This window comes from Acomys minous, assembly GCF_964271855.1.
Source record: "Acomys minous genome assembly, chromosome: 16".
Taxonomy (NCBI): Eukaryota; Metazoa; Chordata; class Mammalia; order Rodentia; family Muridae; genus Acomys; species Acomys minous.
In genome coordinates, this window is record NC_140498.1 from 20,998,321 (window position 1) to 21,025,012 (window position 26,692).

General features: G+C 54.3%; 2 protein-coding genes and 1 long non-coding RNA gene across 5 annotated transcripts in view; 1 reads left to right on the forward strand and 2 right to left on the reverse strand.

The window, feature by feature from the left end:
- LOC311586968 overlaps positions 1 to 2,973 on the reverse strand; it is a 41,428-nt gene extending 38,455 nt beyond the window's left edge. For both annotated transcript variants that reach the window (XR_014775710.1, XR_014775711.1), the window contains exon 1: positions 2,853 to 2,973. This is a non-coding gene — a long non-coding RNA (uncharacterized lncRNA). The remainder of the gene's footprint in view (positions 1 to 2,852) is intronic.
- Positions 1,692 to 4,050, forward strand: LTC4S (leukotriene C4 synthase). 2 transcript variants are annotated; one of them, XM_084763321.1, is made up of 5 exons: positions 1,692 to 1,837; positions 2,792 to 2,891; positions 2,968 to 3,038; positions 3,126 to 3,207; positions 3,810 to 4,050. In XM_084763321.1, exons 1-5 carry the CDS (start codon positions 1,780 to 1,782, stop codon positions 3,949 to 3,951), a joined length of 453 nt encoding a protein of 150 aa, XP_084619447.1. In that variant the 5' UTR covers positions 1,692 to 1,779; the 3' UTR covers positions 3,952 to 4,050. The 2 variants fall into 2 exon arrangements, with proteins under 2 accessions (XP_084619447.1, XP_084619446.1); XM_084763320.1 differs by having other exon boundaries at positions 2,968 to 3,207.
- A 1,084-nt stretch (positions 4,051 to 5,134) lies between these two features.
- Positions 5,135 to 14,899, reverse strand: MGAT4B (alpha-1,3-mannosyl-glycoprotein 4-beta-N-acetylglucosaminyltransferase B). The gene is made up of 15 exons (XM_084763287.1): positions 14,522 to 14,899; positions 9,358 to 9,543; positions 9,128 to 9,268; positions 8,905 to 9,038; positions 8,403 to 8,449; positions 8,038 to 8,151; positions 7,763 to 7,838; positions 7,480 to 7,594; positions 7,139 to 7,269; positions 6,830 to 6,937; positions 6,540 to 6,733; positions 6,102 to 6,180; positions 5,935 to 6,022; positions 5,743 to 5,855; positions 5,135 to 5,651 (listed from the first exon to the last, which is right to left on the reverse strand). Exons 1-15 carry the CDS (start codon positions 14,616 to 14,618, stop codon positions 5,628 to 5,630), a joined length of 1,647 nt encoding a protein of 548 aa, XP_084619413.1. The 5' UTR covers positions 14,619 to 14,899; the 3' UTR covers positions 5,135 to 5,627.
- Between the last annotated feature and the right edge of the window lie 11,793 nt (positions 14,900 to 26,692).

A 26,692-nucleotide genomic window follows, 5' to 3' on the forward strand; every position in this document is an offset into this window, starting at 1 on the left:
GTCTCGAAAAACAACAATAACAAAAAACCCAGCACTTGAGTGGCAGAGGGTGGGCATGCCCAAGAGAGCCCTCAGAAGCTGGGCAAACTCGGAGTGCAAGGGAGAAGAATCAAGAAGGATCAAAGGATGTAGGAGGGGGGGGTGAGAGGCTGGTAACCCTTGCCTCTGCCCTGAACATCCGCCCAGAGACTTCCTGAGAAGTTGCTGATGTCGAGCCTCTGTTTCCTGTTGCCAGGCCAGAGAGAATGAACAATCATGGGAGGATATGTGGGCCTCAGAAGAAACACGAGCTGGGCCAAGCTTGTAGCCTGCAGCCATGAGCACCCGCACTCACAAGCAGAGACACATGGACGGGTTCATTTGCTGATGGGCCACGCCGACAGGCACACGCATCATTCACATGGGCCTATGGGAGCACGGCCTGCCAGAGCCATGCCAATGTCTAGGTTCCAAACTTTAGGGGTTTCCAGGTGACACTGGAGGGGCGGGGGGGGGGGGGACGGGACAGATCAGGAGCCTGCAGTCCCCGCAGCTTCAGGGAGGAAGGGGGCTGAAAGGTTAGGCAGACCATAAGGATACACAGTTCATTTTGCCCCAAACACCTCTGTCACTGAGCATCAAAGCAAGGACCAGCAGAAGACCCAGCTCTGGCCTCGAGGCGCCTGGAGAGCCCCAGCTGGGAGTCCTCAGATCTCCTATGCTGTGCTGGTCTGGGCCCTTCACGTGCGGCTCCACAGCTCCTGTCATTCCAAGCTGGGTTCGGCCACTGCCGACCAGATTCACCTCAAACCAACTTCATCAGAAAAGAGAAGTGACTATTTCACAAGACAGAACAGTCCAGGGGCGCATATCAGACAAGGTGGCCCCCCGGGGGGGACTCAACAACATGAGCCTTCGGCTTCCCTAATCTGAGCTTCCTTTCCCAAAGTGCTAATTGAGGTTTCCAGAAGTGGGTCTCTCTTCCCTCAGTCTTGGCACAGGTGTATACACATCACAAACTTGGCGGGGGTTGGGGACACACTGCGGGGGGGGGGGGGGGGGAGGGTAGCTTGTGCCAGCTCTGTCTGGTGTGGGAAGGTCTGAACTGAGGAAGGGAAAGATCACTGCCTGAGGCTAAATGGAATGCTGGGCAAATAAACGGGCCTAGCGACAAACTCTCTCCCACAGCCCAAGGATGGAAGACGTTATTCATGAGGCGGTGGTCTGTGAGGCTGGAGGGGTGGTGGGCCTCAGGATGCCGACAAGGAGTAGAAGACACCAGTAGGTCCACTGTGGCTGGAGACAGCGGGACAGCATTCTGAAGCCATAGGGAGTTGGGAAGGATATGTGAACCCTACACATTACAGACTATGTGGACACAAATTAAGCAACTGTGGGGAGAGGGTAAGTCGGGATTGGGAGTCCAGGAGCACAGAGCCTAAAACGGAAGGCAGGATGAAGGGGAGGTCTGAAAGGCCAGTGGGAAACCTCCCGAGGGTGTGGGGCCTGAGTGAGACGGCGGGGCCTGGGTGAGCAGCATGGACTCTGCCATCATCAGGACTACGCACGCAAGGCCAAGAACGGCTGGAGGGAAGTGTGGCCAAGCTGTCCACTGCCCTGGTTTCTACCTTCCTGGCCAGGCTCCCTGCCTCTGTGGATACAGTCACGCCCCCACCCCTCCCCGCCTCTCTACTGAGAAGGGGTGGGGAGTACCGAGGCTCTTCCTGTCCTGGGGCAGCAGCTGAGTAGCACACTGGGCTGATAAGAACCCTGGGGCTACCTCTGCCTGTGGCTAGCACCATGAAGGACGACGTGGCTCTTCTGGCTACAGTCACTCTCTTGGGAGTTCTGTTGCAAGGTGGGCTGGCTCCTGGGCGGGAGGTGGGTGGATCTTCTTCCCAGGCGGCCTGCTCTGTGCCTTTCAGGGTCTTTGGGGGGGGGGGGAATAGGGGTGCCGGCAGGCCTAGGTCCAGGTGAAGGACGGGAGGTCCTCAAGAGCGCAGGTCTTCAAGAGCTACTGGAGTCTTTGGGTGTCAAAGTGCCTAAGTCCCAGCTGAGGAGCCCACACTTGCCTGCAATGGGGAAGAAGCCTCAAAGGTTTCTGAAGGGAAGCAGTGGAAAGTGTACATGGGTCAAGGTCTAGAGGCAGGACCAGCTGAAGGACGGTCAAGATTGCTGAGGGGCCACTGAGGAAAGCATGTCAGGTGCCCGCGGCAGGGGCTGGTGTCTGCTTCGGGGTATGAGGGCTAGGAGGCCAGCTTTGGGCTTAGGTTGGGAGAGTTCAGGCTTCTACAGGCATCTGGAACAGGGTATCTGCCAGAGTTAGGGCTGAGTCTGTGATGTCTTTTCAGAGAGGCTGAGACAAGAGTTTATGCCGTTGTTGGGTGGTACTGAGACTCAAGCTCGTGTGAGCCTGGCCTGAGGCAGGGTCCCTTCTGGGCGACTCTATAGGTAGGAAACCAGGATCCCTTAGCTACAGCGAGTTCCGTAAGGAATACAGCCACTTTTGTCCCAGGACACTGCCTACTCAGGCTAAAAGACTGGGGTCCAGACCTGCAGAAAGGGAAGTGGGAATTTACAAGTCAAATAGCTCAGGAGCTCCTCCCACCGACAGGTGTTTCAGGCCTGCATCACCCCAGGCAAAGCCTCAGGCCCACTGGGCGTCTCCATTGAGCATCACTAGTGGGGCAGGTGGGAAGGAGTTGGGAGGGAGTCACCTAGGGAGAGACAGGGAGAAGGGGACGGGGTGAACCCCGTCCTCATCCCAGGACTTCGGGCGCCACACCTGACTCCCACATCCCCACGGCCGCAGCCTACTTCTCCCTGCAGGTGATCTCTGCGAGAAGGGCTTTCCACGTTTCGCCGCCGCTCACCTCTGGCCCTCCCGAGTTCGAGCGCGTCTTCCGAGCCCAGTGAGCGCGGCGGGTCCGGGCGGGTTCGGGTGTCAGCTCAGCCGGTCCGCACGCTCACCAAGCCTGCCCCACGCAGGGTGAACTGCAGCGAGTACTTCCCGCTGTTCCTCGCCATGCTCTGGGTCGCCGGCATCTTCTTCCACGAAGGTGCGGGACAGCGCGGGGGGCGCGATCCGGGGTTGGTCCCCTGGGTGGCTGGAGCGCGTGCTCACCGCACCTCCTCGGCCCTCGCAGGCGCCGCAGCCGTGTGTGGACTGTTCTACCTGTTCGCGCGCTTCCGCTACTTCCAAGGTTACGCGCGCTCAGCGCAGCTCAGGTAACTCGGGACGGACTTCCGGGAAAGCGCTGCAGGGGAGGGTTGCTCCTAGACGCCACTCAACGGTGGGAGGTGGCAATCGGCCGGTGGGGACCAGTGGAAAGAGATTGCCTTCGGGCACGGTGGGTGGGTGGACCCAGCCCTAGTGAGCTGGACTACCCCGGCGGGGGCGGGGCCTAGGCCTGGAGACAGTCCTAGGGCGGAGGGGGCGGAGCCTGTGTTTGTAGGGAGGGGCCTAGGCCTGGAGGCAGTCCTGGCGCGGAGGGGGCGGGGCCTGTGTTGGTAGGGCGGGGCCTAGGCCTGAAGGCAGTCCTAGGGCAGAGGGGGCGGAGCCTGTATCTGTAGGGAGGGGCCTAGGCCTGGAGGCAGTCCTGGCGCGGAGGGGGCGGGGCCTGTGTTGGTAGGGCGGGGCCTAGGCCTGAAGGCAGTCCTGGCGCGGAGGGGGCGGGGCCTAGGCCTGGAGGCAGTCCTAGGGCAGAGGGGGCGGAGCCTGTATCTGTAGGGAGGGGCCTAGGCCTGGAGGCAGTCCTGGCGCGGAGGGGGCGGGGCCTGTGTTGGTAGGGCGGGGCCTTGGCTCCGCTCCCGCTGAGTGCCGCCCGCAGGCTGACTCCTCTGTACGCGAGCGCGCGCGCGCTCTGGCTGCTGGTGGCGATGGCTACGCTGGGCTTGCTGCTACACTTCCTCCCAGGCACGCTACGGGATGCGCTCTTCCGACATCTCCAGGTGCTCCTGCCGATGGCCTGAAGGCATCAGAGGAGCTGGAGAAGACCTTAGAACAATATGCTGGGGTGTCCACCTCCGAATCCCAGTTTCTAATTAAAGTTCCCACGACGGTCCCTTATGCATTCTCTGTGTCTGAGAGGGTCGCTTACCGCAGACTGTGATGCCTGGAGGGCCCCGAGCTAGAAAGATGTAGCCTGGCTTTGGGAGAGGGAGGCGGGGGTGGTGTGGGCAGGATTGGATTCATCCTCCTATCCCTGCACTCTTCCTCTAGACAGCACCTAGTCTACCTCTGTCCTGACATTTACTTCCAGCGACAGAACCTTCCACCCACCTTTCTGCACTTGAGGCTCACCTTCCTTTCAGCCTGAGCCTCGGCTGTGGTATTCTTTCTTGTATGCCCGTCCCCACCCACCACAACCCAACCTCACAACTAGAACCAGTTGGTCTTTCCCCGAGTGGGAAATGGGTCCGTTTTAGATCAGTACTAGCTCCTCAACATGAAGCTCAGTGTAGGTAGGTGTTCTGGACACCCCTGCAGAGGCCCACAAAGCAGTGAGCGTGACCAGAAATGTGGTCAGTGATAGGTACTCTCAAGTGGACTCAGGGTGCTTGAAGGGGGCCAGGCTTCGTTGGATAGGCCCAAAAAAAAAAAAGGCTCTAAATGACTTTTAACCTCTCTGACAAGGGGACACGCCTCTCAATCGATGTGTGAAAAGACCCTGGGTAGGTGGAAATGGTGCATTTATTTTAGAGATGACCACAGCATGAGCCAGGTGTTGTGGTTCATGTTGTAACCCCAGTACAAAGAGGTTGGCCAACTCTTCCCCCCTGAGACACTGAGGTCTGTGCAATAGTTGGGGTGGGTAATGTGATGCCAGCCTAAGGTGACATGTGGACAGACAGGCACAAGGCTGGGAGCAAGGAACCCCAGTTACCGACTCAGTGGCTAAGATCTTCCAGCTAAGTGGGGATGAGGTTGTGTTGGTATGCGATAGTTGACATGGTAAAGGGGGTCTGGGAATCAGTTCTTGGCATGACAGTGGCCAAGTAGCCAGCCAATACTGGATGAGGGTCTCACAGCACAGGCACGCCACATATACCCCACATGCCCACCACCAGCAAGTTTTGGGAAAGCATGAGGATAGGCCAAGCAGACATTAAAATGCCTGGCCAGAACTGGGAACATTCACCTATGAGGCACATACTTCATTAACCCTTTATTACAAGTCACGCTCTTATAGAAGTATATGCCAACTTACGTGAAAAAATCAAATGTATCCAAGAATAAAAAACACAGCACATAAAGTAGTGTATGCATTCCAGTGTTTGCGCCGCACACAGCGGGCACCCTAAGAAAAAGCTCTTCTAACGGCCTGGCTGAAGACGTCCGGCCAGGGGCAAATAATTCGGTTCAGTTCTTTTTGGGCGGCAGCAGGCCGGCCCTCAGGCACAGTGTGGGAGCCGCCTGCCTCTCCCGCGGCCCGGCGGGCAGGGGCAGCACCAGCTTCTGGGGCCTCCGGGCCAGCGGTGGACCCCAGGCCAGCCCGAGCTGCCTGCCAGGCAGAACCCTCCACGTGGGGTGGATATGCCTGGTCCTCTGGGCTGGCGGCGGCAGCAGCAGCAGCAGCAGAGGCAGCAACACCCTCGGAACTGTAGGCTCCAGAGTCGGCCACAGAGCACCCTTGGAAGCCTTCCGCTTAGTCGGCCTTTTTCAGAAAGATCTGGAAGAGTCAGGCTTGCGATGAGCAGGGGCCTTTGGGGCTTCTTAAGGTCTAGCTGGTTGGTCCCATCCCTGCACCCAGCTGATCTCACCTCACTCAAAATGACCCACACAGGGGAGTCCGTTTGGATGGAGAGGCGCAGTGCTTCTAGGGGGCCAAAGGCGGGATCCACTTCTCCTTCGGCTACGCCCTTGTAGAAGGAGCCTGTGGGATCGCAGTACCTAGGGGTAAACACACAAGCCACACCGCAAAGCCCAGCCCACGCAGGCCCCGCCCTACTCACCAATCTGAAGGTAGCCATCAGGGCTCCTGGGGTACCGGAGAGTGGCTGAGCGGCCCTCCTGAAGCGCCTCCTTCTCTGACTGGGGGTTCTGAGGGCGAAGCAGCAGGGTCGGAACGGCTGGCCAGAAGGGGGCACCCTCAGCTCCCACCTATACCCAACATACTCACATCAAAGGGCAGCACCTCCACAGAAGTGTTGAAGAGCTTGTCTTCTGGGTGCTCAATGTTCCCGCTTCGGAAGAAGAACCTACAGGTGCCAAGCAGGCCGGGGAGCTGTTGCAAAAGTGAGGTACAGCCCGGGCGCACTGCCCAGGCCCAGGAGCAAGAGGGCCATGCCTGGGCCAGTAATAACTCCAGGTGCTGGGGGAGGAGAGCACCATCTTGGACAGCTGGGGCCGTGGCCTGAGACTGTGGTGATGGGTGTGTCACCCGAGTACCTAAAGATCTGCCTGCCATAGTTCTTACAAGGTAGGTGCTTTCCAATAAGGAAACTGAGGCATGGTGCGGTAGAGAGAGACTACAGACAGGGTACCTAAAGACCCAGAAGTATATGCTGAGGCCTCTAACTGCTATCCACCCTGGCCCCTGGCCCCAGGGATCACTGACCGCTCCAGGCGCAGTGGCTGGAAGAAGCGGAAGCGGATGAAGTCCCCTGCGGCGGGTGTGAAGGCCCAGAAGAAATCCTCGCGCAGGTAGGCCTTCTCCAGGGTGAAATGCTGGTACGTCTTGAGGCTCGTGCTCACCTCCGCTGGCGGGTTCACGTGCTCCTTCCGTAGAGCGTGCTTCCCGAAGTCTTTATCCTAGGGAGGGGCAGCAGCAGGCGTGAGGGCCACCCTCTCCAGTCCCGCCTGCCTCCCACCGCCCTCTGTCCAAACTCTGAGGAAGGCACAGCCCACCTTCAGTTTTTGGATCTTGCCGGCCAGCGAGGAGTGCGTGCCCACGTGCTGGAAGAGGGACGGCTTGAACCGGATCCGGAGGTTGGCCTTCTGCCGATCGCAGTGTTTCTGTGGACAGATTGGTGCCCTGATTAGGGTGCAGCTCAGCCCAGACTCTAAGGATGGGGCCTTTCCTTGGGATAACCAGGGGATTTCCTCAGCCAGCAGCGTCCTCTCCTTGACATGGAGGCACGGCCAGGAAGGCGGGTATGCGCTGGCAGCTGAGGGCCCACCGTTTCCCTGTGTTGGCTCCAAGCCTCCCCTGCTCACCGCATCCTTCTCAGGGTTGCAGACTTTCACCCACAGGATGTGGTCCAGGAGCCAGTCGATGGGCTTGTCCCGGTAGAACATCAGGATGAATTCCACAATCAGGCTCAGATCCAGCGACTTGAACATCTTCCCTGAGAGTAGGAGTCAGGGAAAAGAGCTCTGAGTGGGAAAATACTGCTCCTGGACCCAAGAAAACAGGGTAGGTCTGGAGACCCTGGCATGGCCGCATACAGAAGATAGTTCCATCAAGGCTCGCAAGCCAGGTACTGGGGCTGAGAGATGCACAGGTGGGACTTCAGGGCTATCCTCTGGCTAGTGGGGGCACTACAGGGGCGGCCTACCAATAAAGCCCAGCTGAGAGAACTCTAGGATCATCCAGTCCTCGGAGGGCTGCTGGAGGGCAAAGTTCTTCATCGTGCTCAAGTAGTTGGGCTTGGCTATGATGTCATCCTCCAGCTGCACAGGGAGGAGCAGAAGGGGGCGGGGACTCAGGATGGGTGGAGGGCAGAAGTGGGTCCCTCACCCAGGTGTGACCGCGTGCAGGATAGGGTGAGAAGCCGGGCAAGGCCAGACACTCAGGTCCAGCGGGGGTCAGGGTGGGCAGGGGAGAAGCATCAGGCTGACCTGCACGTAGTAGATGCCTTTGGACTGCGCATACATCATTAGGAAGCAGTAATCGAGGTTCTGTTTGGTCCTCCACCTATGGGCCAGGGGCAGGTAGCCTCAGAGGCAGAGACAACTCCACCTCTGGTGGACTACCACAGAGAAGCCACTGAGGTGGGTAGGACCCGCCCTGCCCACTCCCCACCCCATACCCATCAGACGGGGTCCTCCGAGGAGACGGTGATGGTTGGTGGCCTAGCACCAACAGACTGTTGGGGGTACTGAGTGTTAAGTACCTGACTCTCTCCTTGGGGTCTCCAAAGGACTCTCGAAGGCGGGAGAAGTCCGGGTAGAAGTGAGGGGAAGGGGAGATGACTTCCAGGAGCCCAGAATGGATCTCTGTGGGGAACCTAGGTGCGGGCGGGGGGAGATCCAGTGTAGCCTCCAGGGGCAAAAGAATGGTAGGATCCATCCACACCTGCCTCTAAGGGCTCTCCAAGCAGACGGCCCTCCTCCACTAGCCTACAGAGGCACTGGAGCTCCGGAAAGGCCAAGAGCCACACACAGGCCCTCCCCCAACACAAGGCAGACCACCAACTTAAGGGAGGCAGGTACCCGGCTGCCCGCCCTCCAGCAACCTTTCCTGGTTGCCGACACTCACAAGGCCTTGATGTTCTCTGTCACTGCCGATGTGTACTGTGGATCGGTCTGTGGGAAGACCAAGTACACTTAGCTTAGCTACCACCCCCAAATGGTCTGGGAGAGGGAGGGGCAGGACTGCGAGCTTCAGATATCCCCCCACGTACAGCAGCACAACTTCCCGCCCTGTGTGCCAAGACAGATGGGGGCTGGGGCTGGCTGTGGTCACGATTAACCTCAGAAAACAGCCTTTTTGAGAGACACTGGCCAGTAGGGTGAAGGGAACCAGATAGCCAGTTTCTCCACAAGGGGGCGCAAAGATGCATCTTTAACTTTTTGTCTTGATCTAATGAAACTTAGGTCTACAATTCTGTTGTCCGTCCTGTCCAGCAAACCTGCCCCCATCACCCACCCACCCACCCCCACCCCCTGCCACAGGCCCTCCCCCCGCCCCAGGTCGTTCTGTCCCCCGGGGGATTGTTTTGTTTTGAATTGTTACTGTGAGTCTTCCCTGGACCACTCGCCTCGGCGATCAGCACCACTATCACTGAGTCTTCCTTCTCCTGTGGGCTCAGCTCCGAGATGAGCGAGTGCAACGTGTCCGTCAGGTACGAGTGCACCTCGCGCCGCACGCTCGGAATGCCCATCACCACGGACACTGCAGGGGCGCGGAGGGGTGACACTGGACAGGGCTCCGGGGGACAGCCTCTCTGCCCGCCTCTCGCCCCTCCCGGGCCACGCCCATACCTCCGGTGCGGCCCTGGCCCACTCGCACTGCGGGCTGCAGGCTGCTCTCCTTGGCCAGCAGGTGCGGCAGATGGTGGAAGACGGTGGGCAGATGAAGCACGTGCCTGTGCGAGACGTTCCACGGCTTCAGTCGCGGATCCTCTGGGTGGTTGGGAAAGAGGCGGTCAGATTTTGCTGGGCCTGAAACCGGCCCAGCTCTGCAGACCTCAATGCACCCCCATCCAGCTCACCTGTTAGGCGGCCCCAAGTGCGATTGCCCTCTCCTTCCCGCAGCGCCTGCCTCTCAGACACCGCCCTCTTGATCTCTTCCAGCACCAGGTTTAGCTCCTTGGAGCGCTTGAGGCTCTCCTGCTCCGCCGCGTGCAAACGGTCTCGCAGCGCCAAAAACTCGCGCTGGTAAATGTCCACCACGTCACCTGGTGGGGAGGGGAGTAGGGAGGTGACACATACCAGGAAACAGCTTCCTGAAGACCCAGTCCCACACAGCATGTCATCACTGAACACCTGTCTGTGCAACAGCACACCTGAAAGGGGATGATGCCTGCCACACCCAACTTTCTTGGGGCATATACCAGTTCATGTGAAGCTACACTGACACTCAGCCTGGGGTTGAAAAACCCACCCCCACCCACGCACCCACCCCCACTCCCCTCCCCACCCACCCATCCACCCCCTCCCCACCAAAAAGATTAGCCAGGTAGTGGTGGCGTGACCCTTAGTGTCCCTGCACTCGGGAGGCAGAGGCAGGCAGATCACTGTGAGTTCGAGGCCAGCCTGGTCTACAAAGAAGAGTCCAGGCCAGCCAGGGCTATTACACACACACACACACACACACACACACACACACACACACACACACACACACACCCTGTCTCATAAAAAAAACCAACAACAACAGTAAATAAATGACTTTGGGCGCAGGACCTGTGACTTTGTGTCCCTGCAGGATGGAAGTGGAGGGGAGGGCGCTCCTCCATCACAGTTGTAATTGCTCATTCGCTGGGTTCTTCCCCCTTCACACCCTCCCCAGCCCAGTCCACCCAACCCCCCATGCTCAGATCAAGAGAAGAAACTGACTAGCCCAGGGGTTGCTCAACCAGGCCACAGCAGACACCCCAACCTCAAACGACTTGTGCATGCCACCCCAAGGAGAACTGTCAGAACTTCAGCTGCACCCCAGAGCTGGAGCAGCAGGGCCCAGATACGATGAGCACTGTGGGGATACTTGGGACCCCCGAGTGGAGCCGCCTGAGGGTGGAGATGAGTCCCCAGGATGAGTAGCACCTGGTGCCACTGGCCTGGCAGGGATCAACAGCAAGTGGGAAAGCGGCATTTTGGGGGGCTGGGGGCCAGCAGCTCCTGCCAGCCCCAGCACTCAAGGCCTTTGGCTGGCTGGGTTCTGCCTTCCTTATCTGCTATCACATACACCCCATCCTGCTTTATTGTGCTGGCTTCTGCACAAGCTGTTTCTTCTGCCTGAACCCCACATCATCTGGCCCAGCCTTCAAGGCCTTGTCTCTAAGTCTAAGAAAGCCTTTCTAACTCCCATCCCATCCTCCAGCCCCCAGGCACCAAGGCCTTGGTTTAGGAAACACCCTCCGAAGGCCTTGCGGGGGGTGGGGGGGGTGGGGTGGGGGGTTTCTCCTAGAGCCCTGTAAACCGAAGGTGAGGCTTAAGGCAAGTTGAGTCCCTTCAGGACACACTTCCTCCTGGGAGCGACTAAGGCAGAGGTCTGAGTGCTGCTTAAGTCACAGGCAAGGAGTGCAGAGGGAAAAGGAGAGAGGTCTGGAGATGAAGGAGCCAGCTGGGCTCTGTTGAGGCATCCTTACCTGAGGAGCACGCTCGCCCCATATCTTACACCCTGTCTTATCCAGGGCTAAGGTCCCAGGCCCACCCCCACCCCACCCCTGTGGGGGAAGAAGGAGGAGGAGTCCGGTTTCAGGATCTGTGAGACTCAGAGCTCAGCTCAGGGGCCAGGTTACCCTGGAAACCTGACCCCTTGAATACTGAGAGCCCACCCCTAAGCACACCCTCCAAGCACTGGGCTATACCAGCAGCCACCCAGGGTAGAAGGCCAGAAGTGCCCAGGCTGTCAGAGCCAGCCAGGGAGGTAGTTCACAGCTGCCTAGACAGCCAGGTGCCTTCCCCCTCAGCCTGCCTGAAAAGTCCCTGCCCTCCCCTCACAGTAAAGCTAAAGGGCAGCCTGGGCCACTGGCAGCATCCCAAGCAGCGTTGTGGCAGAGGCATGAGAGGGCACAGGGAAGTCACCCTGGTCTGTCTGTTTCTAGCAGATTTACTCTGCTCTGGGAGGAAGCTGAGCCTGCATTAGACTGCCTCAGGTAGGTCATGGTGGGTGGCACTTCTCTGAATCACCCTGATCATCCAGGCCTGGGCACAGCTGGATCCCTGGCCCAGCCTCCCTTCCTCCTAAGGCTTGTGCTGTCTGTTTACCAGCAGGTAATGGGCCCCTTGGGTTCCTGGGCCTGGCTGCCGCCCACACACCAAGCCTGCTGTCATTCCTCAGAACCCCACAGGCCCTTTCACTTAGCAGCCCACCATAGTGTTCTGACCCTGTTCGGCCTGCTGTTGCTCTCTATTGGTCTGGTTCTAGTGGTCTGGACCTCTGATGGGGGATGCGTGTGGGTGTGGGCTCTGCCGTTGTACCCTTCAAATCCAGAAACTTAAGCTGTGAGATTATATCCCTATGGGTTGTTGTCTTTCTTTTTTTTTTTTCTGGTTTTTCGAGACAGGGTTTCTCCGTGTAGCCCTGACTGTCCTGGAACTCACTCTGTTAGACCAGGCTGGCCTTGAACTTGGAGATCTACTTCTGCCTCTGCCTCCCAAGTGCTGGCCACCACCACCTGGTAATGGGTTGTTCTTAAAGCAGGGGACTTTGCTAGGCCATCCTGGCACCCCACATGTCTGCTAGGCTGGAGAGTAAGGAAGGTCAGTGCTAAGGCCTTGGGGATTCTTTGATCTCTGTGGGTGTGTTGGGTGTGTTGAGCAGGTTGGGATAGGCCTTCCTGGGAGGCAGAGGACTTTGGCTTCTATCCACACCCTCCAATCCCAGGGAAGCAGGTTGGAGCTGGCCTCAGGGAAGGAATGCAGCAGTGGCCACACCATAATAGACTAAAGTGGTTATGGGAACTGGGATGCCCTGTAAGCAGGCAATTAACATGCCCTGAGGCCCACAAACTGCAATATTCCACCTGGCTCCCTCTTGGCAGAGATAACAGACTTCAGAGCCAAGCTGGGGTTACAAAACCTTGTACATTGTATTTAGGGAGGGAGAATAGGCTCAGGGCCTTTAGGGAGTTGCCAGGCCCGGCCAGAGGTCTGCTGTGGACCTACAAGAGGGTAGGAGGTAAAGGCGGAGAGAGGCAGGTGTCTACTTGGTCTCCAGATCTTACAGCCTCCAAGGACTCTAGAGGAACTGTCCATCACTGATATCCAGCCCAGTGGCGGAGGGTGGCCCTGGACGCTGAGGAGGGCTGTATGGATCCGTCTCCCCTTGAAGTGCAAGCTCAGCAGCTGCGTGGCTGAAGCTACAGTTTGCTCCCTGCAGGTCTGGCTGCTTGGACAGCTGGGTTTGAACCTGGGTCCTGAACCCTAGGTACATCTGGCCAAGTCTGATTCTTTGCTATCCTTAACCCAGGCTTCCGGGGTGACCCCCTGCTCCTGCTGGCTCTTTCCTCTCTGGCCCCCTGCCTACATCCTTGCTTCCAGTTCTTCTCTTCCCCTAAGTCCGCGGGGCTTCCTCTCCTGAGCCCCGTGTCCGCTGCGAACTGGAAACCAGTTCCAATCTAGTGGCTGAACTCGTGAGCATGGCGTCCCTAGGAGCTTGCTACTCAACTGTCTGCATGGAAGAATGAGAAAGGTTCACAGACTAGACACCTGGCCCCGCTGGACACCCACGGAAACAGGACAGGGTCTGGACAGGGTGGGCCTGGTCACTACTACTCCCTTCATGCCCACAGGCTCCTGGGCGGCTTGTCTTTCAGGAGGAAGATCTCTGCATCCGAACCCTACCCTTCTCTGGTTCTCCTGCTCCCCAGGCCCTCAGAGTGCCAGTCTCCTGGTTACTCCCTTAGGAGGTTTCCTGACATCAGACGGGGACATGTGACTGTTGTAGGATGCACACAGGAACCACTACCGATGAGATGACGAGGGGGCTAATGGCCCAACCCACAGTGGGGCAACCTGGTTCCAGTTCTTCAGACGCCGCTGCGGCTCCACAGCAGCCTTTCCGGCCTTTCATGGTCACTCTCCCTACCCTTCGGAGAAGCCTCCCCTGATAGCCCATCCGCTCCTACAGCCTCAGCCCTCACCACACTCCCTCTGTGGCAGGCCCTCAGGAACTCTCCTCAGAGTTCCTGGCTTGCCAATTCTCTCAAGGCCAGTTCAGGCCTTCACCAAAACAGGACAAGCGCACTAGACAAGGCTGGGCTTAGCAGGAGCCTGGTGGTCGGAGAAGAACTTGCCCCATGGCTCTATCCCCAGACCCATTTTCCATAACCTTGGGTGGGGGGGGGGGCGGACAGAAACCCCACGTGAGGGAGAAAGGGAGCTAGCTGGCTTCAGCCTGTCAGGACAGGAAGCCCACAAGGCAGGCAGGAAGGAAGCATCTTTTCGCAGAGTCCTGTGTTCAGGCTGGGTGGATTCATGGCCTCCGAGATCCTCAGCTCCTACTTCAGCTCAAACCACTCAACCTAGCTCAGGAAGACCCCTGGCAGCTCTAGGGGTCCCCCGTGCCCCTCCTACTCCCCAGAGGGCTGGCCAGGCTCGGAGGCCATAGTGTGTACTGGCCAACCTGCTCAAGCTTCAGAGGTGTTATCAGGGAGCTGGGGTGGGTCAAGGAAACCCCATAAAGTGATCACATATCAGGGTTTCTAGGCGAGCTGTTCAGGAGGCCCTCCAGAGGAACCCTGGGGCTCGGTGCCGTGGAGGAGGCTGTAGGCCCCCAGGGTGCAGCACTCCCAGGAGCGGGGCTGCTGCAGAGCACAGCAGTGAGTGGGGCAGGGGAATGGATGCCTTGGCTTTATCTCCTCACCTGTCTTAACAACACTGTGCCTGCTCTTGTCCAAGAGCCTGCCGCAGGTTCTCTGGGTCCACCTGGTTACAACTACCTCTTTGACCTTGTGTCTCTGTCCCCCTGTGGGAACTCCGTAAGTCCTTAACTTGCCAGTGGGAGCGCCCACCCCTGGCATGGGATAACCGCAGGCAGAGGCCAGTCCTAAGCGCCACACGGAGGCGGGGATCTGCCAGGCCGGCCCTGGGAATTTCGTTTTGCCAGCAGCAAACAAGTGGGGTGAGGACGGGAGGGGCTCAGGTGCTCCCCGGGCAAGCCTGCGCGGGCGGCGGCAGGGTGGCGGCGGGGTGGGGGGGAGGCCTCACCTTTCTGGCCGCTGAGCGCCGCGTACCAGGAGAGCGAGAGGAAGGCGCACAAGCAGAAGAGCAGCAGCGTCAGGAAGGTGCCATTGCGGAGCCTCATCTCCCCCGGTGCGCGGCGAGCGCCGGCGGGGCCGAGGCCGCATGGCCCGGGGGACCGGGGCCGGGGCGCGGGGGCCGGGAGGCGGCAGGGGGCCCCGGCCCCGGAGCGCGGAGGAGCTGCGGGCCCGGGAGAGGTGCCTACTGACTAGACGGAAATGGGGACGAGCGGGAGCCGTGCGGAATGCTTCTCCGCGGCGCTGACGGCCTCGGTCAGAGGCTGGGCCGGGGCGGGGCAGGGTTGGGGCAAGGCGGCAAGAGCCGCGGCCCGGCTGGATCCGGGACCGCCGCCGAGTCGACGGCGAAGGGCGGGGCGGCCGGGATTTAAAGGGGCCGCATCACCCGCTGCCGCTGGGAGCACCGCGAGGGGGCGGGGTAGGAGGCCAGCTCCGGGGATCGGGGGAGGCCCGCCTTGGGACCATGGCGCGCCCGTGGAATAGCGCGCCTAAAGGGAGAGGTGGTCTAGCCTCAGGAAAGTCGAGGCTACGGTGGTATTGAGTAAGGGTCAGCTCTGCGCAGCAGGGATAGACGGCGGAGGTGCCTGCCCCCACAAGTCTTCTTTCCAGAAGATCCCCCGAGCAACTCCTTACACACAGACCTTCAAGGCAGACCCAGAGGGTCTAGGCTTGGGAGGGGCCAATTGTGACCGAGCTTAGGTTGTCTCCAGCCAGCTGGCTAGCCAGGAGTGCCCGCCGCCCTCTCTCGCGCCCACCAGTACTCCCTGCTCAGGACATTCTCTGCTGCACCCCGGATGGTATGCAAGGGACCGGGGGTGGCGCTCCTACTTTATGGAACAAGGACAATGGACCGCTCTCAGGAGTAACACAGCTGTTGTTTGTAGGTGTGGAGCACCCTTCTGAGCCCAGCTCGCTAGCTTCCCAGTGCCGGGGGTGCTGTGGGCGGGAGTCAGGCTCAACCTGCAGTTTAGTGGGGTACCAGGTCCGTAGGGTGACGCGAGCCTCTTGCTCCTATTTGTACAGCAGCCGCCTCAGACTTTATTGCTGGTCTCTTCCTGCACCTTCACGTAAGGATTCATTACAGACTTCTCCGCAGGCCTCTGCGGAACCAGGAACTGAACACACAATGAAAGGACTGCCTGGGCCAGGGCAGCCTCTGGGCGTGCATTTTGGAAGCGCTGTGTTTACTTCCCTGCTTGGGTCTCAACTGACATTCAAAATGGAACCAAACGCTGCTGCTTTGTAAAATGGAGCTACCTAAGAACAGAGTGATGGCTGCTGTCAAGCCCGGTTTCCATCCCTCACGATTCACCGGCTGGAAGGAGGGAATGACCCCCGCAATTTGTTCTCTGATCTCATGCTCACTGTGGCACGAAAGTGCTATCCACACATATGTGTGTGGGTGATGTCCCGGAGGTCGCTACCTGGGATGTGGGGTGTATGTATGTGTGTGAGGGTGAGGTGGGGGCAATCAGGAAAGCAAAAGCTACAATGGTGGTGAGATATATGTGTGTGTACAATGAGTGTACTGGCCCACACCCAGGAGGCAGGAGGATCGTTATGAGTTTGAGGCCAGCTTGATCTAGCCAAGGCTGCAAAGTAAGAACTTGGGGGCCGGTGGGGGATGGGGAGGCACAGAAGGCAAGACACAGCCTGAAAGCCACTGTTTTTGTTTTGGTGAGGTTTTTTGTTTTTGTTTTTGTTTTGTTATTTTTGGTTTTTCCAGACAGGGTTTCTCTGTGTAGCCTTGGCTGTAATCCCAGCACTTGAGCAGCAGAGGCAGGCCTAGAACTCTGTGAATTCCAGACCAGCCAAGGGTATACAGTGAGCCCCTGTCATCCCTCCAACCCCCCCAAAAAAGTTTGGGACCAGCTTGATATACATAGAAATTTCAAAATTCTAAGCCAAGTAGAGCTAAACAGTGGAACTGTCCTAAAAACAGTAAGGCTGGAGAGATGGCCTAATAGTTAAAGGTTAAAGTACTTAACTGTTTGCTCTTCCAGAGGACCCGAGTTAGGTTCCCACCTGTCGTATCAGGTGGCTCACAACTGCCTGGAACTCTAGCTCACTGGGGGTCAGTCACCTCCAAGCTTAACCTGAGTGCAGACACACACTTAAAAATAAATCTAATAAACCGGGCAGTGGTGGTGCACCTCTTTTAATCCCAGCACTCGGGAGGAAGAGTCAGGCTGATCGCTGTGAGTTCAAGGCCAGCCTGCTCTACAAAGCAAATCCAGGACAGCCAAGGCTACACAGAGAAACCCTGTCTTGAAATAAAACAAACAAACAAAAATGTCTATCCCAGCTGGAGATGTGACTGAGCACTCTCCGGCAAAATCAGTGTCTATCTACAGCACCCTGCAGCCCTGGGGCTGTATATACACAACAAAACGTGTATTTGCGGTTTAAATGGGATGGTTTAAGGGAGATGCTACAACTATTAGACCAGTGGGTGTGAAAGAGATGGGCTGTAGGTGACCACATTTGATCTCCTTCTCCATCCTATTACTACCTTGGAGGAGGGGAGCAGGGATGAGGACAGCCCAGGAAGGGCCCTGGTGTCTGGGGAGCACGGCCTCCGTAGACACAGACCACATGGGGTTCTGTAGAGCTGTCGTTTCAGGGCGAGGACCTCACAGCAGCCTCCTCCCTTTAAAACTGCAGCAGTTGCCTGGCGTGTGTCCTATTTTCCACTCTCTTCGCCTTAGTAGTAATTAAATTTATCTGGGCCTTCCTGCCACCTAGAGTCTCTCCAGGCATTTCCTAGCTCGGCGGTTTGCCTTGAAGCTGGTGAACCTCTGAACACACCTTTATCTGGAGTTCAGAGGTTCGGCTTCAGGTCCTGGGGACCCACTTAGGGAAAATGGAACCACATGGGCCCTGAAAATTCCTGCCTTCCAGCCGGGCGGTGGCGGTGGCGGCACACGCCTTTAATCTCAGAGCTCGGGAGGCAGAGGCAGGTGGATCTCTGTGAGTCCCTGGTGTACAAAGCCAGTCCAGGACAGCCAAGGCTACACAGAGAAACTCTGTCTCAAAAAAAAAAACCAAAGAGAAGGAAAAAAAAAAAATCCTGCCTTCCTTGCAACCCCCAGCTGTGGGCTGTTTCCCCTTTGTTCTCCTCACTTTCCACACAGTGAAAACACAGTCGTCGCCCCCCACCCCCACCCCCTTCCTTTTTCAGAGTCAGCGGCTCACTCTGTAACCATGGCTGGCCTGTAATTCACTGTGCACACGAAAGCCGGCATTAAAAGCCCACAGGAGCCCCAGCTGTTCTGATCGCAGGTTCAGTCCACGGGCTGGGGCAACCTGTGGAGGTGGCGTAGGGGCTCCCAGCCCTGGTGGGAGTCAAGAACAAAGCAGAGGGAAATATAAAATGCATGCATGTTTTCACTATCCTTTATGTGAAACTTGATGTGTCCTTCAGTTATGAATGGGAAGAGCATCCTGTGGATTTCCCAGTCTGTGGTGTGCCGGTCACAACGGAAATCACAAGGATTTTCATCTACTTCCATTAGAGCTGTGGCAGGCAATTCAAAAGAACAGATGCACTCACTGTATGGAACTTATTCTGCACTGACAGCATTTGAAACAGGCTTTTATTTATCTATTTATTTTGGGTTTTGTTTTGTGTTTTTTTTTTTAAAGATTTATTTATTTATTATGTATCCAGTGCTCTGCCTGCATAACAGAAGAGGGCATTAGATCACATTACAGATGGTTGTGAGCCACCATGTGGTTGCTGGGAATTGAACTCAGGACCTTTGGAAGAACAGCCAGTGTTCTTAACCTCTGAGCCATCTCTCCAGCCCCCTTGTTTTGTGTTAAAGATGTGCGCCACTATTGCCTGGCTGTCAGGTTGGTTTTTTTAGAAAGATTTATTTATTTATTATTATGTATACAGTGCTCCGCCTGCTTACACACCTGCAGGCCAGAAGAGGGCGCCAGATCACATGATAGATGGTTGTGAGCCACCAGGTGGCTCCTGGGAATTGAACTCAGGACCTCTGGAAGAACAGGCAGTGCTCTTATGAACCTCTGAGCCATCTCTAAAGCCCCGTTGTTGTCAGGTTTTGATTTAATTTTTTTCTGGGGCTGTTATAATACAAGACTTGCCACACAAATTAATCGAGCACCAATGGCAGATATTGATGGTTTATTAGATTTGCCACACCCTAAGACTGACCATAGCCAGGGACACAGTGGACTGGGAAGCCTGTGATGCATATCTGTTTCTTTTCTTTCTTTCTTTTCTTTTCTTTTTTCTTCTTTTTTTGGTTTTTCATGACAGGGTTTCTTTGTGTAGCCCTGGCTGTCTTGGACTCTGTAGACCAGGCTGGCCTGGAACTCACAGTGATCCACCTGCTTCTGCCTCTCAAATGCTGGGATTAAAGGTGTGCACCGCAGGTCTGTTTCTAAGGCAAGCTTTTTATAAGAAAGACCGTAACCAGATAACAGCCAGGTAACCGGGTAGGAAGCAAGGGGGAGGGTCATTTTGATTAGCTAAACACCAGAAGAATCGATTTTGTTCTGAGCATAATATCCAGGCAGCTAGACAAAGCATTTTAAGGTGATTGGCTAGGATATATAGGCTTGGAGACTGTTCAGTTCCCCACCATCCTGCAGTTTTGGTTTTGTGGTTTTGTTTAAGTAGAACATTAATCATTAATTCAAGCAGAATGTTCAACCAGCATTGAATTGTGAGGAAAAGGCTAGTCAAGCTCCCAGGCAGGCAGAGCCTGAGAACATGAACTTAATTAATTTCACTTTATGATCAAAATGGAGACTTGGAGGCAAAATGGCTTCTGATATGCCAAAAGCCACAGAGGAGCTAAAGTAGCTCTCGATGGAGCAGTTATAGAGTTTAAGCAGGTTATAACATTCCCTCATTAACCATTTTTATAAGACAAAACCAATTTTTTTGTTTTGCTTTGATTTGTTTTTGAGTCAGGGTGCACCACCTCCCTCCCCAACAAAACCAAATTTTAACAGTGTAAACAATCTCTAAAATCAATTTCAGCCAGGTGGTGGTGCCGCACGCCTTTAGTCCCAGCACTCAGGAGGCAAAGGCAGGTGAATTGATGTGAGTTCGAGGCCAGCCTGGCCTACAAAGTTAGTCCAGGACAGCCAAGGCTACACAGAGAAACCCTGTCTCAAAAAACCAATAAATAAATAAATAAATAAATAAAATAACTATATTATTTTGATGTTATATGGTTTGGCTGCCAGCAAGAAAAGTTCCTGCAAGCTGGGCATGGTAGTGCATGCCTTCAATGCCAGCACTTAGGAGGTAGAGGCAGGCGGATCGATGTGAGTTAGAGGCCACCTTGGTCTACAAAGTGAGTCCAGTGCAGCCAAGGCTAACACTGAGAGACCCTGTCTTAAAAAAACAAACAACAAATAAAAAGTACTCACACATGAATGCATGGAGGTGCAGCTTTAATTTCTCATTAGTCAGGGCTGGAGAGATGGCTCAGTGGTTAAGAGCACGGTCTGCTCTTCCAGTAGTCCTGAGTTCAATTCCCAGCAACCACATAGTAACTCAGAACCATCTACATTGGGATCTGATGCCTTCTTCTGGCCTTCAGGCCTACATGCAGGTAGAGCACTCATATACATAAAAATAAATAAATCTAAAAAAAAAAAATCTCATTAATCAGGCATAGTTTTAAATCTTTTTTTTTTTTTTTCCAGAGCTGAGGACCGAACCCAGGGCCTTGCGCTCTACCACTGAGCTAAATCCCCAACCCCCATAGTTTTAAATCTTACATTTCATATAAACCTGTTGTTTTAAACTTTTTAAATCTTTTTAGGATTTATTATTCTGTATACGGTATTCTGCCTGCATGCACACCTGCATGGCAGAAGAGGGCATCAGATCTCATTATAGATGGTCGTGAGCCACCATGTAGTTGGCTGGGAATTGAACTCTCTGGGCCTGCTGTCAGTTTCATCCAGGCAGAAGACGGGGCTTCTCCAGCACTGTGTTAAGACTCCTAGTTATAGGGCTGGAAGTGAATTAAAACTAAGTCAAGGGCACTCCGGAGGCAGAGGCGGGCAGGTCTTTGTGAGTTTGAGGCCTACAGAGTTCTAGGACAGCCAAGGATACACAGAGAAACCCTGTCTCAAAAGAACAAAAACAAAAAACAAACAAACAAACAAAACCAACAAAACAAGCAACTAAGTCAAGGGTGAAATGGTCAGTGAATTAAGTTTGGCCTTTTTCCCAGAACATGAAACATATAACAACAATCTAGTAATTAAACATAAACTGACATAAATCTAACACTGGGGAGGCAGAGGCAGGCAGCTTCCTCTGAGTTTGAGGCCAGCCTGGTCTAGAAAGTGAGTCCAATACAGCCAAAGCTACACAGAGAGACCCTGTCTCAAAAAACAAACAAACAGGGCTGGAGAGATGGCTCAGAGGTTAAGGGCACTGACTGCTCTCCCAGAGGTCCTGAGTTCAATTCCCAGCAACCACATGGTGGCTCATACCAATCTATGGTGAGATCTGGCGCCCTCTTCTAGCAGACAGGCACACATACAGGCAGAGCACTGTATACATAATAAATAAATAAATAAATAAATAAATATTAAAAAAACAAAAAAAAACTGACATAAATCAACAGATATGGACAGACCAGTAAAGAGTTAATCTTTGTTGTTGTTGTTTGTTTTTCGAGACAGGGTTTCTCTGTGTAGCCTTGGCTGTCCTGGTCTGGCTTTGTAGAGCAGGTTGGCCTTGAACTCACAGTGATTTTCCTGCCTCTGACTCCTGAGTGCTGGGATTAAAGGCGTGCGCCACCATGCCTGGCTCCTGTTTCTCTCTTTCTTCTTCTTCTTCTTTTTTTTTTTTGTTTTTGTTTTTGTTTTTGTTTTTGTTTTTAAGACAAGGTTTCTCTGTGTAGCCATGGCTTGGCTAAATTCACAGGCCTAACACACACACACACACACACACACACACACACACACACACACACACACACGAAATGTCCAACAGAAGCTCACCATTCCGTACTCTAACGCCAAACAGTTAACAGCCACAACCACCAGGACCGTGGAGATGGCTCGGTGGGTATAGCCATTTAAGGCCAGGTCTTTAGATCTCCCTTTGACTCTCCCAGACCCACATGGTTTCTGCAAGTTGCCCACTGACCTCCCCGTTCACACTGTGGCACACATATACAAATACAAACAGGTAAGTAAAGAAATGCGATTGAACTTTACCTTAATTTCACAGTCCCCTTCCCCCAAATGGACATAGGAAGGTAGAGGTCCCTGAATAGGCACGCAGGGAAAAGATGGTCTGGAATAGGGTGAGGGAGTTTTCATAAAAGTATGCTCATCATCAAAGCTGCTTGTCCGTCAAGGACTCTGACAGCTCTACTCCTTTTAGTGCTTGCCCAGGCCTCAGGGTTAGCAACTGCGATAATGCTTTGCTGGCGGAGGAAAGAAAGCTACAGATTCTTTGGCTTTAGCAGATAAAGAAACACTTGCCTTGTCACTGGCCTTGGCCGGAGCGAATCACATGGTTGGTCTCACACTAAGGGAGCGGGCTGATTTTATAGACCTGGAACACTCAGTTTCCTGGCATAAAAGACACATGAGTTGATTACTGTTGCTATTAGGAATTACAGTCAACAGAAATTGCTGTTGGTGTGAGGGACAGGGTGTGGCCACAGGCTTCTAGCCTTTATCTCAGTGGCTTTCTCTGGAACTCTGGCGTAGAGGTGGGGTCTGCGAATAAGGCAGCTTAGTACTGTTGGATACTATTGATCCAAACCTAAGGTGTCCACACCTGTCACCTCAGCATTCAGGAAACAGAAGCAGAGAGGATGACTGACAGTCTGAGGCCAGCCTGGTCTGAATAGTAATTGCAGGCCAGCCATCTTAAAATAAGTAAATAAAGTAAAAAAAAAAAAAAAAGCTGGGGAGATGGCTTACTGTGTAAAGACTCTTGCCATCCAGCTGGATGACCTAAGTGGTACCTCCCCCGCCCAGAGACCCACATGGTAGGAAGAGAGAACTGACTGCCAAAAGTTGTCTTCTGACCCTCTATAGGGAGCTAATTCTATTTTGATTTTTCTTTGTTTGTTTGTCTTTTGTTTTTCAAGATAGGGTTTCTCTGTGTTAGCCTTGCCTGTCCTGGACTCACTTAGTAGACCAGGTTGGCCTCGAACTCACAGCGATCCGCCTGCCTCTGCCTCCCGAGTGCTGGGATTAAAAGCGTGCGCCACCACCGCCCGGCCTCTATTTTGATTTTTAGTGTGGTCTATTGGGCCTGGTAGAAGACCCTGGTATAAAATAAAATAGTGGTCATGATATCTTCTATAATAGTGTGTGTGTGTGTGTGTGTGTGTGTGTGTGTGTTTACTGGGGATTGGATCCAGCTCCAGTGCCTGTATGCTAGGCAAGTGTTCTACTATTGAGTTATACTCCAAGACTTTTGTGTAGTTTTTTTGTTTTTTGTTTGGTGGTTTTTCAAGATAGGGTCTCTTTGTAATAGTCCTGGCTGTCCTGTGTGCCACCATGCCTAGCTAGAATCAATCAATCTATCTTTCTTTCTTTTTTTCTTTCAAGATTTTATTTTAGAGCCAGATGTGGTGGCGCACACCTTTAATCCGAGCACTTGGGAGGCAGAGGCAGTCAGATCACTGTGAGTTCGAGGCCAGCCTAGTCTACAAAGTGAGTCCAGGACAGCCAAGGCTACACAGAGAAACCCTGTCTCAAAAACAAAAACAAACAAAAACAAAAAAATATTTTCTCTTAGGGCTGGAGAGATGGCTCAGAGGTTAAGAGCACTGACTGTTCTTCCAGAGGTCCTGAGTTCAATTCCTAGTAACAACATAGTGGCTCACAACCATCTATAAACTGATCTAATGCCCTCTTCTGGCCTGCAGGTGTACATGCAGGCAGAGCACTGTATACATAATAAATAAAAAATAAATATTTTAAAAAATATTTTATTTTGTTTATAATGTATACAGTGCTACATCCACATGTATACTTTAGTGCCAGAAGAGGGCATCAGATCATGTCCTAGATGGTTGTGAGCCACTATGTGGTTGCTGGGATTGAACTCAGGCTCTCTGGAAGAGGACTCTTAACCTCTGAGCCATCTCTCTAGTCCCCAAAATCTATCTATCTATCTATCTTTCTTTTTTAAAAAAGATTTATTTATTTATTACATATACAGTGTTCTGCTTGCATGTACACCTGAAGGTCAGAAGAGGGCACCAGAAGTCATTATAATAGATGGCTGTGAGCCACCATGTGGTTGCTGGGAATTTAACTCAGGACCTCTGGAAGAGCAGGTGGTTCTCTTAACCGCTGAGCCATTTCTTTTTTCTTTTTTCTTTTTTTTAAAGATTTATTTATTATTTATACAGTATTCTGCCCACACATGTGCCTGCCCACCACAAGAAGGCACCAGATCTCAATTACAGGTGGTTGTGAGCCACCATGTGGATGCTGGGAATTGAACCCCGGAGCTTCGGAAGAGCAGATAGTGCTCTTAACCTCTGAGCCATCTCTCCAGCCCCCGCTGAGCCATTTCTTTAGCCCCTTTCTTTCTTTCTTTTCTTTCTTTTTTTTTTTTTTTTTTTTTTTTTTTGGTTTTGTTTTGTTTTTTCGAGACAGGGTTTCTCTGTGTAGTCTTGGCTGTCCAGGCTGGCCTCGAACTCATAGCGATCCACCTGCCTCTACCTCCCGAGTGCTGGGATAAAAGGCGTGCGCCACCACATCCGGCTTCCCTTTCTTTCTTTTTAAAAAGTTATTTATTATTATGTATGCAGTGCCCTGCTCTGCCTGCTTATACACCTGCAGGCCAGAAGAGGGCATCAGATTACATTATGGATGGTTGTGAGCCACCATGTGGTTGCTGGGAATTGAACTCAGGTCCTCTGGAAGAACAGTCAGTGCCCTTAACCTCTGAGCCATTTTTCCAGGGCCCCCAGAATCTTTTTTTTTTTCCTTTTTCGAGACAGGTCTCCCTATGTTATCTTGGCTGTCCTGGACTCGCTTTGTAGACCAGGCTGGCCTCGAACTCACAGCGATCCTCCTGCCTCTGCCTCCTGAGTGCCGGGATTAAAGACGCCCAGAATCATTCTTAACATGTGGCCCAGCCCCTAGCTTTGGGAGCCTCAATCACATGGGGAAGGGGTGGAGTTAGGAAAAGACCCACAAAGTGAACGAGGCCATCAGATCCCTGTTCTTCACTTCTCTGAGCCTCAGACCCTGTACCTAAGGGTGCAGCACCCAGGAGAGGGCCAGGGCCAGGGCCAGGGACAGGTTTGACTTCAACATTGGAGAGGAAGCAGAACGGTGGCCTTACATGGAAGAATCTTGAAGAACAGGTTGGCAAAGTGAAGGGTCAGGAAGGCGCCCTGCTGATGCACACACACGTGGGGGGTGGGATACGTAGAGAACAGCCTCCCCCAGGTCGTCTGCTGCCCTCCTTCCAGGGCTCCTCCTCTGCCCTTTTGGGGTTCTCTTGCACCTCCTCACGGGGAGTTTTCTGCCAACTTGGGGCTCTGAGCTTTGCATCTGGGTATTCACCTTGGGCCTTGTTCTGCCTCCCTTTTCCCTCTCTGGGTACCAATAACAGCTTCACCGCCTTCACCTGTGTTGTGGCCTCCCCTCCCCTCCCTTCCCCTTGACGAGCGTGGACTCATGCTAGAGTCAACCCCAACCCTGTGGTCCCTCTTTCATCCCACATGGGTGGCCCAACTCCAGAGAGGCTGGAGGGCCCTTAGATTCCGCAGCCCCGACAACTTGGCCGTTCCTCTTTTAGAATAATTTTAAGAGCCTTTGGGCTGTGTCCCTACTCCTACCACAGGGCCAGGCACTTCACGCGTGGGCTAAAAGAGAGGCTGGGGATGCGGAGCGCATGCCCAGTGTGCCTGAAGGGAGGCCCTGGGTTTTCTCCCTGACACCACCAAAAACAAAACAAAACAAAACAAAACACAGGACCTAAGAGCTGAGCATGGCCCACCTGCACTCTTGACTCCCAAAAGGATATCAACTGAAAGCCATGGAGGGACCTGCGGAGGTGGTGACAGCACGCCAGCCAGCCATAAGCAAAATGATGTCCAGGACATGGAGGCCTTTCTTAGGGGTGGCCAGGGAAGATGCTCCTCAGGAGAGAGCGTTTAGGGAGGGAAACTGCCATTCAGAGGTGGGGAAGGAAAGGGGTCTAGACAGGTGTAAGGACCTGCGGGGAGAGGGCCAGGTGAGATGAGTTGGGCATATCTGGGAACTTGGGGTGTGTCACTCCAGTGTGTCTTGAGTGGAAGAGAGTGGCTACCTTAACCTGCGCATCCCCGCCTCACTGGGCCTACATGGAGCAGGGATCTAGAGGCGGCTGTCTCTTTAAGGATGGCCCCCAGTCTCCTTGAGGATGGCCCAAGCAGAGCATCTCAGCCTGAATCCTCAGTGGCAGCATCATCTGGAGGCTTCATCCCACAACCACATGCTGGGTGGTGTGGCAAAGAGGCCGCCACATGCCTGCTCCATTATTAGGGAAAGGTTTTTATTGTAAACGAGAGAGAGAGAGAGGGTCAGGCAGGCGTGGTGGCGCACGCCTTTAATCCCAGCACTGGGGAGGCAGAGGCAGGAGTATCACTGTGAGTTGGAGGCAAGCCTGGTTTACAAAGGGTCCAGAACAGCCAGGGCTACACAGGGAAACCCTGGGGTTGGGGGGGGGGGAGGTGGAGAGATTAAGAGAGAGAAAATATCCAGAGGTGTCTGGAAGAGTATAGTGGAGATAGCCAGAGGTGGGGGGTAGGTCTCAGGGGGGGGGGAACCTTGCCTTTATATAGACAACAAACAGGTATCTGGGAGGAAGGGGCCTGGGTAGGTGAGCAGAGACAGGATGCTATCGTGGAGGGTCCCCGCCCCCCCACCCCACCCCCGGAGGAGTGGGGGTTGTTTCAAGACAGGGTTTCTCCTGTAGTCCTTGCCGTCCTGGACTCGCTTTGTAGACTAGGCTGGCCTCAGACTCACACAAGAGATCTGCCTGCCTCTGCCTCTCAAGTACTAAGATTAAAGGCATGCGCACCAAGCTTGGCTTAGCATGGGGGCTTTGGAATATCTAGTTAGTGAGTAGGGACTGAAGGAGCCTGGA

What these genes read in the sequence shown, in the direction of transcription:
- LTC4S (XM_084763320.1), top strand. Translation starts at nt 1,780, where the DNA reads ATGAAGGACGACGTGGCTCTTCTGGCTACAGTCACTCTCTTGGGAGTT. An exon ending in GAGCGCGTCTTCCGAGCCCA is followed by an intron (nt 2,892 to 2,967) that starts GTGAGCGCGGCG and finishes TGCCCCACGCAG; the next exon opens with GGTGAACTGCAGCGAGTACT. An exon ending in GCGCGCTCAGCGCAGCTCAG is followed by an intron (nt 3,208 to 3,809) that starts GTAACTCGGGAC and finishes TGCCGCCCGCAG; the next exon opens with GCTGACTCCTCTGTACGCGA.
- MGAT4B (XM_084763287.1), bottom strand. Translation starts at nt 14,618, where the DNA reads ATGAGGCTCCGCAATGGCACCTTCCTGACGCTGCTGCTCTTCTGCTTG. An exon ending in CTCTCAGCTGGGCTTTATTG is followed by an intron (nt 7,270 to 7,479) that starts GTAGGCCGCCCC and finishes TCCTACTCTCAG; the next exon opens with GGAAGATGTTCAAGTCGCTG. An exon ending in GCAACCCTGAGAAGGATGCG is followed by an intron (nt 6,938 to 7,138) that starts GTGAGCAGGGGA and finishes ATCTGTCCACAG; the next exon opens with AAACACTGCGATCGGCAGAA.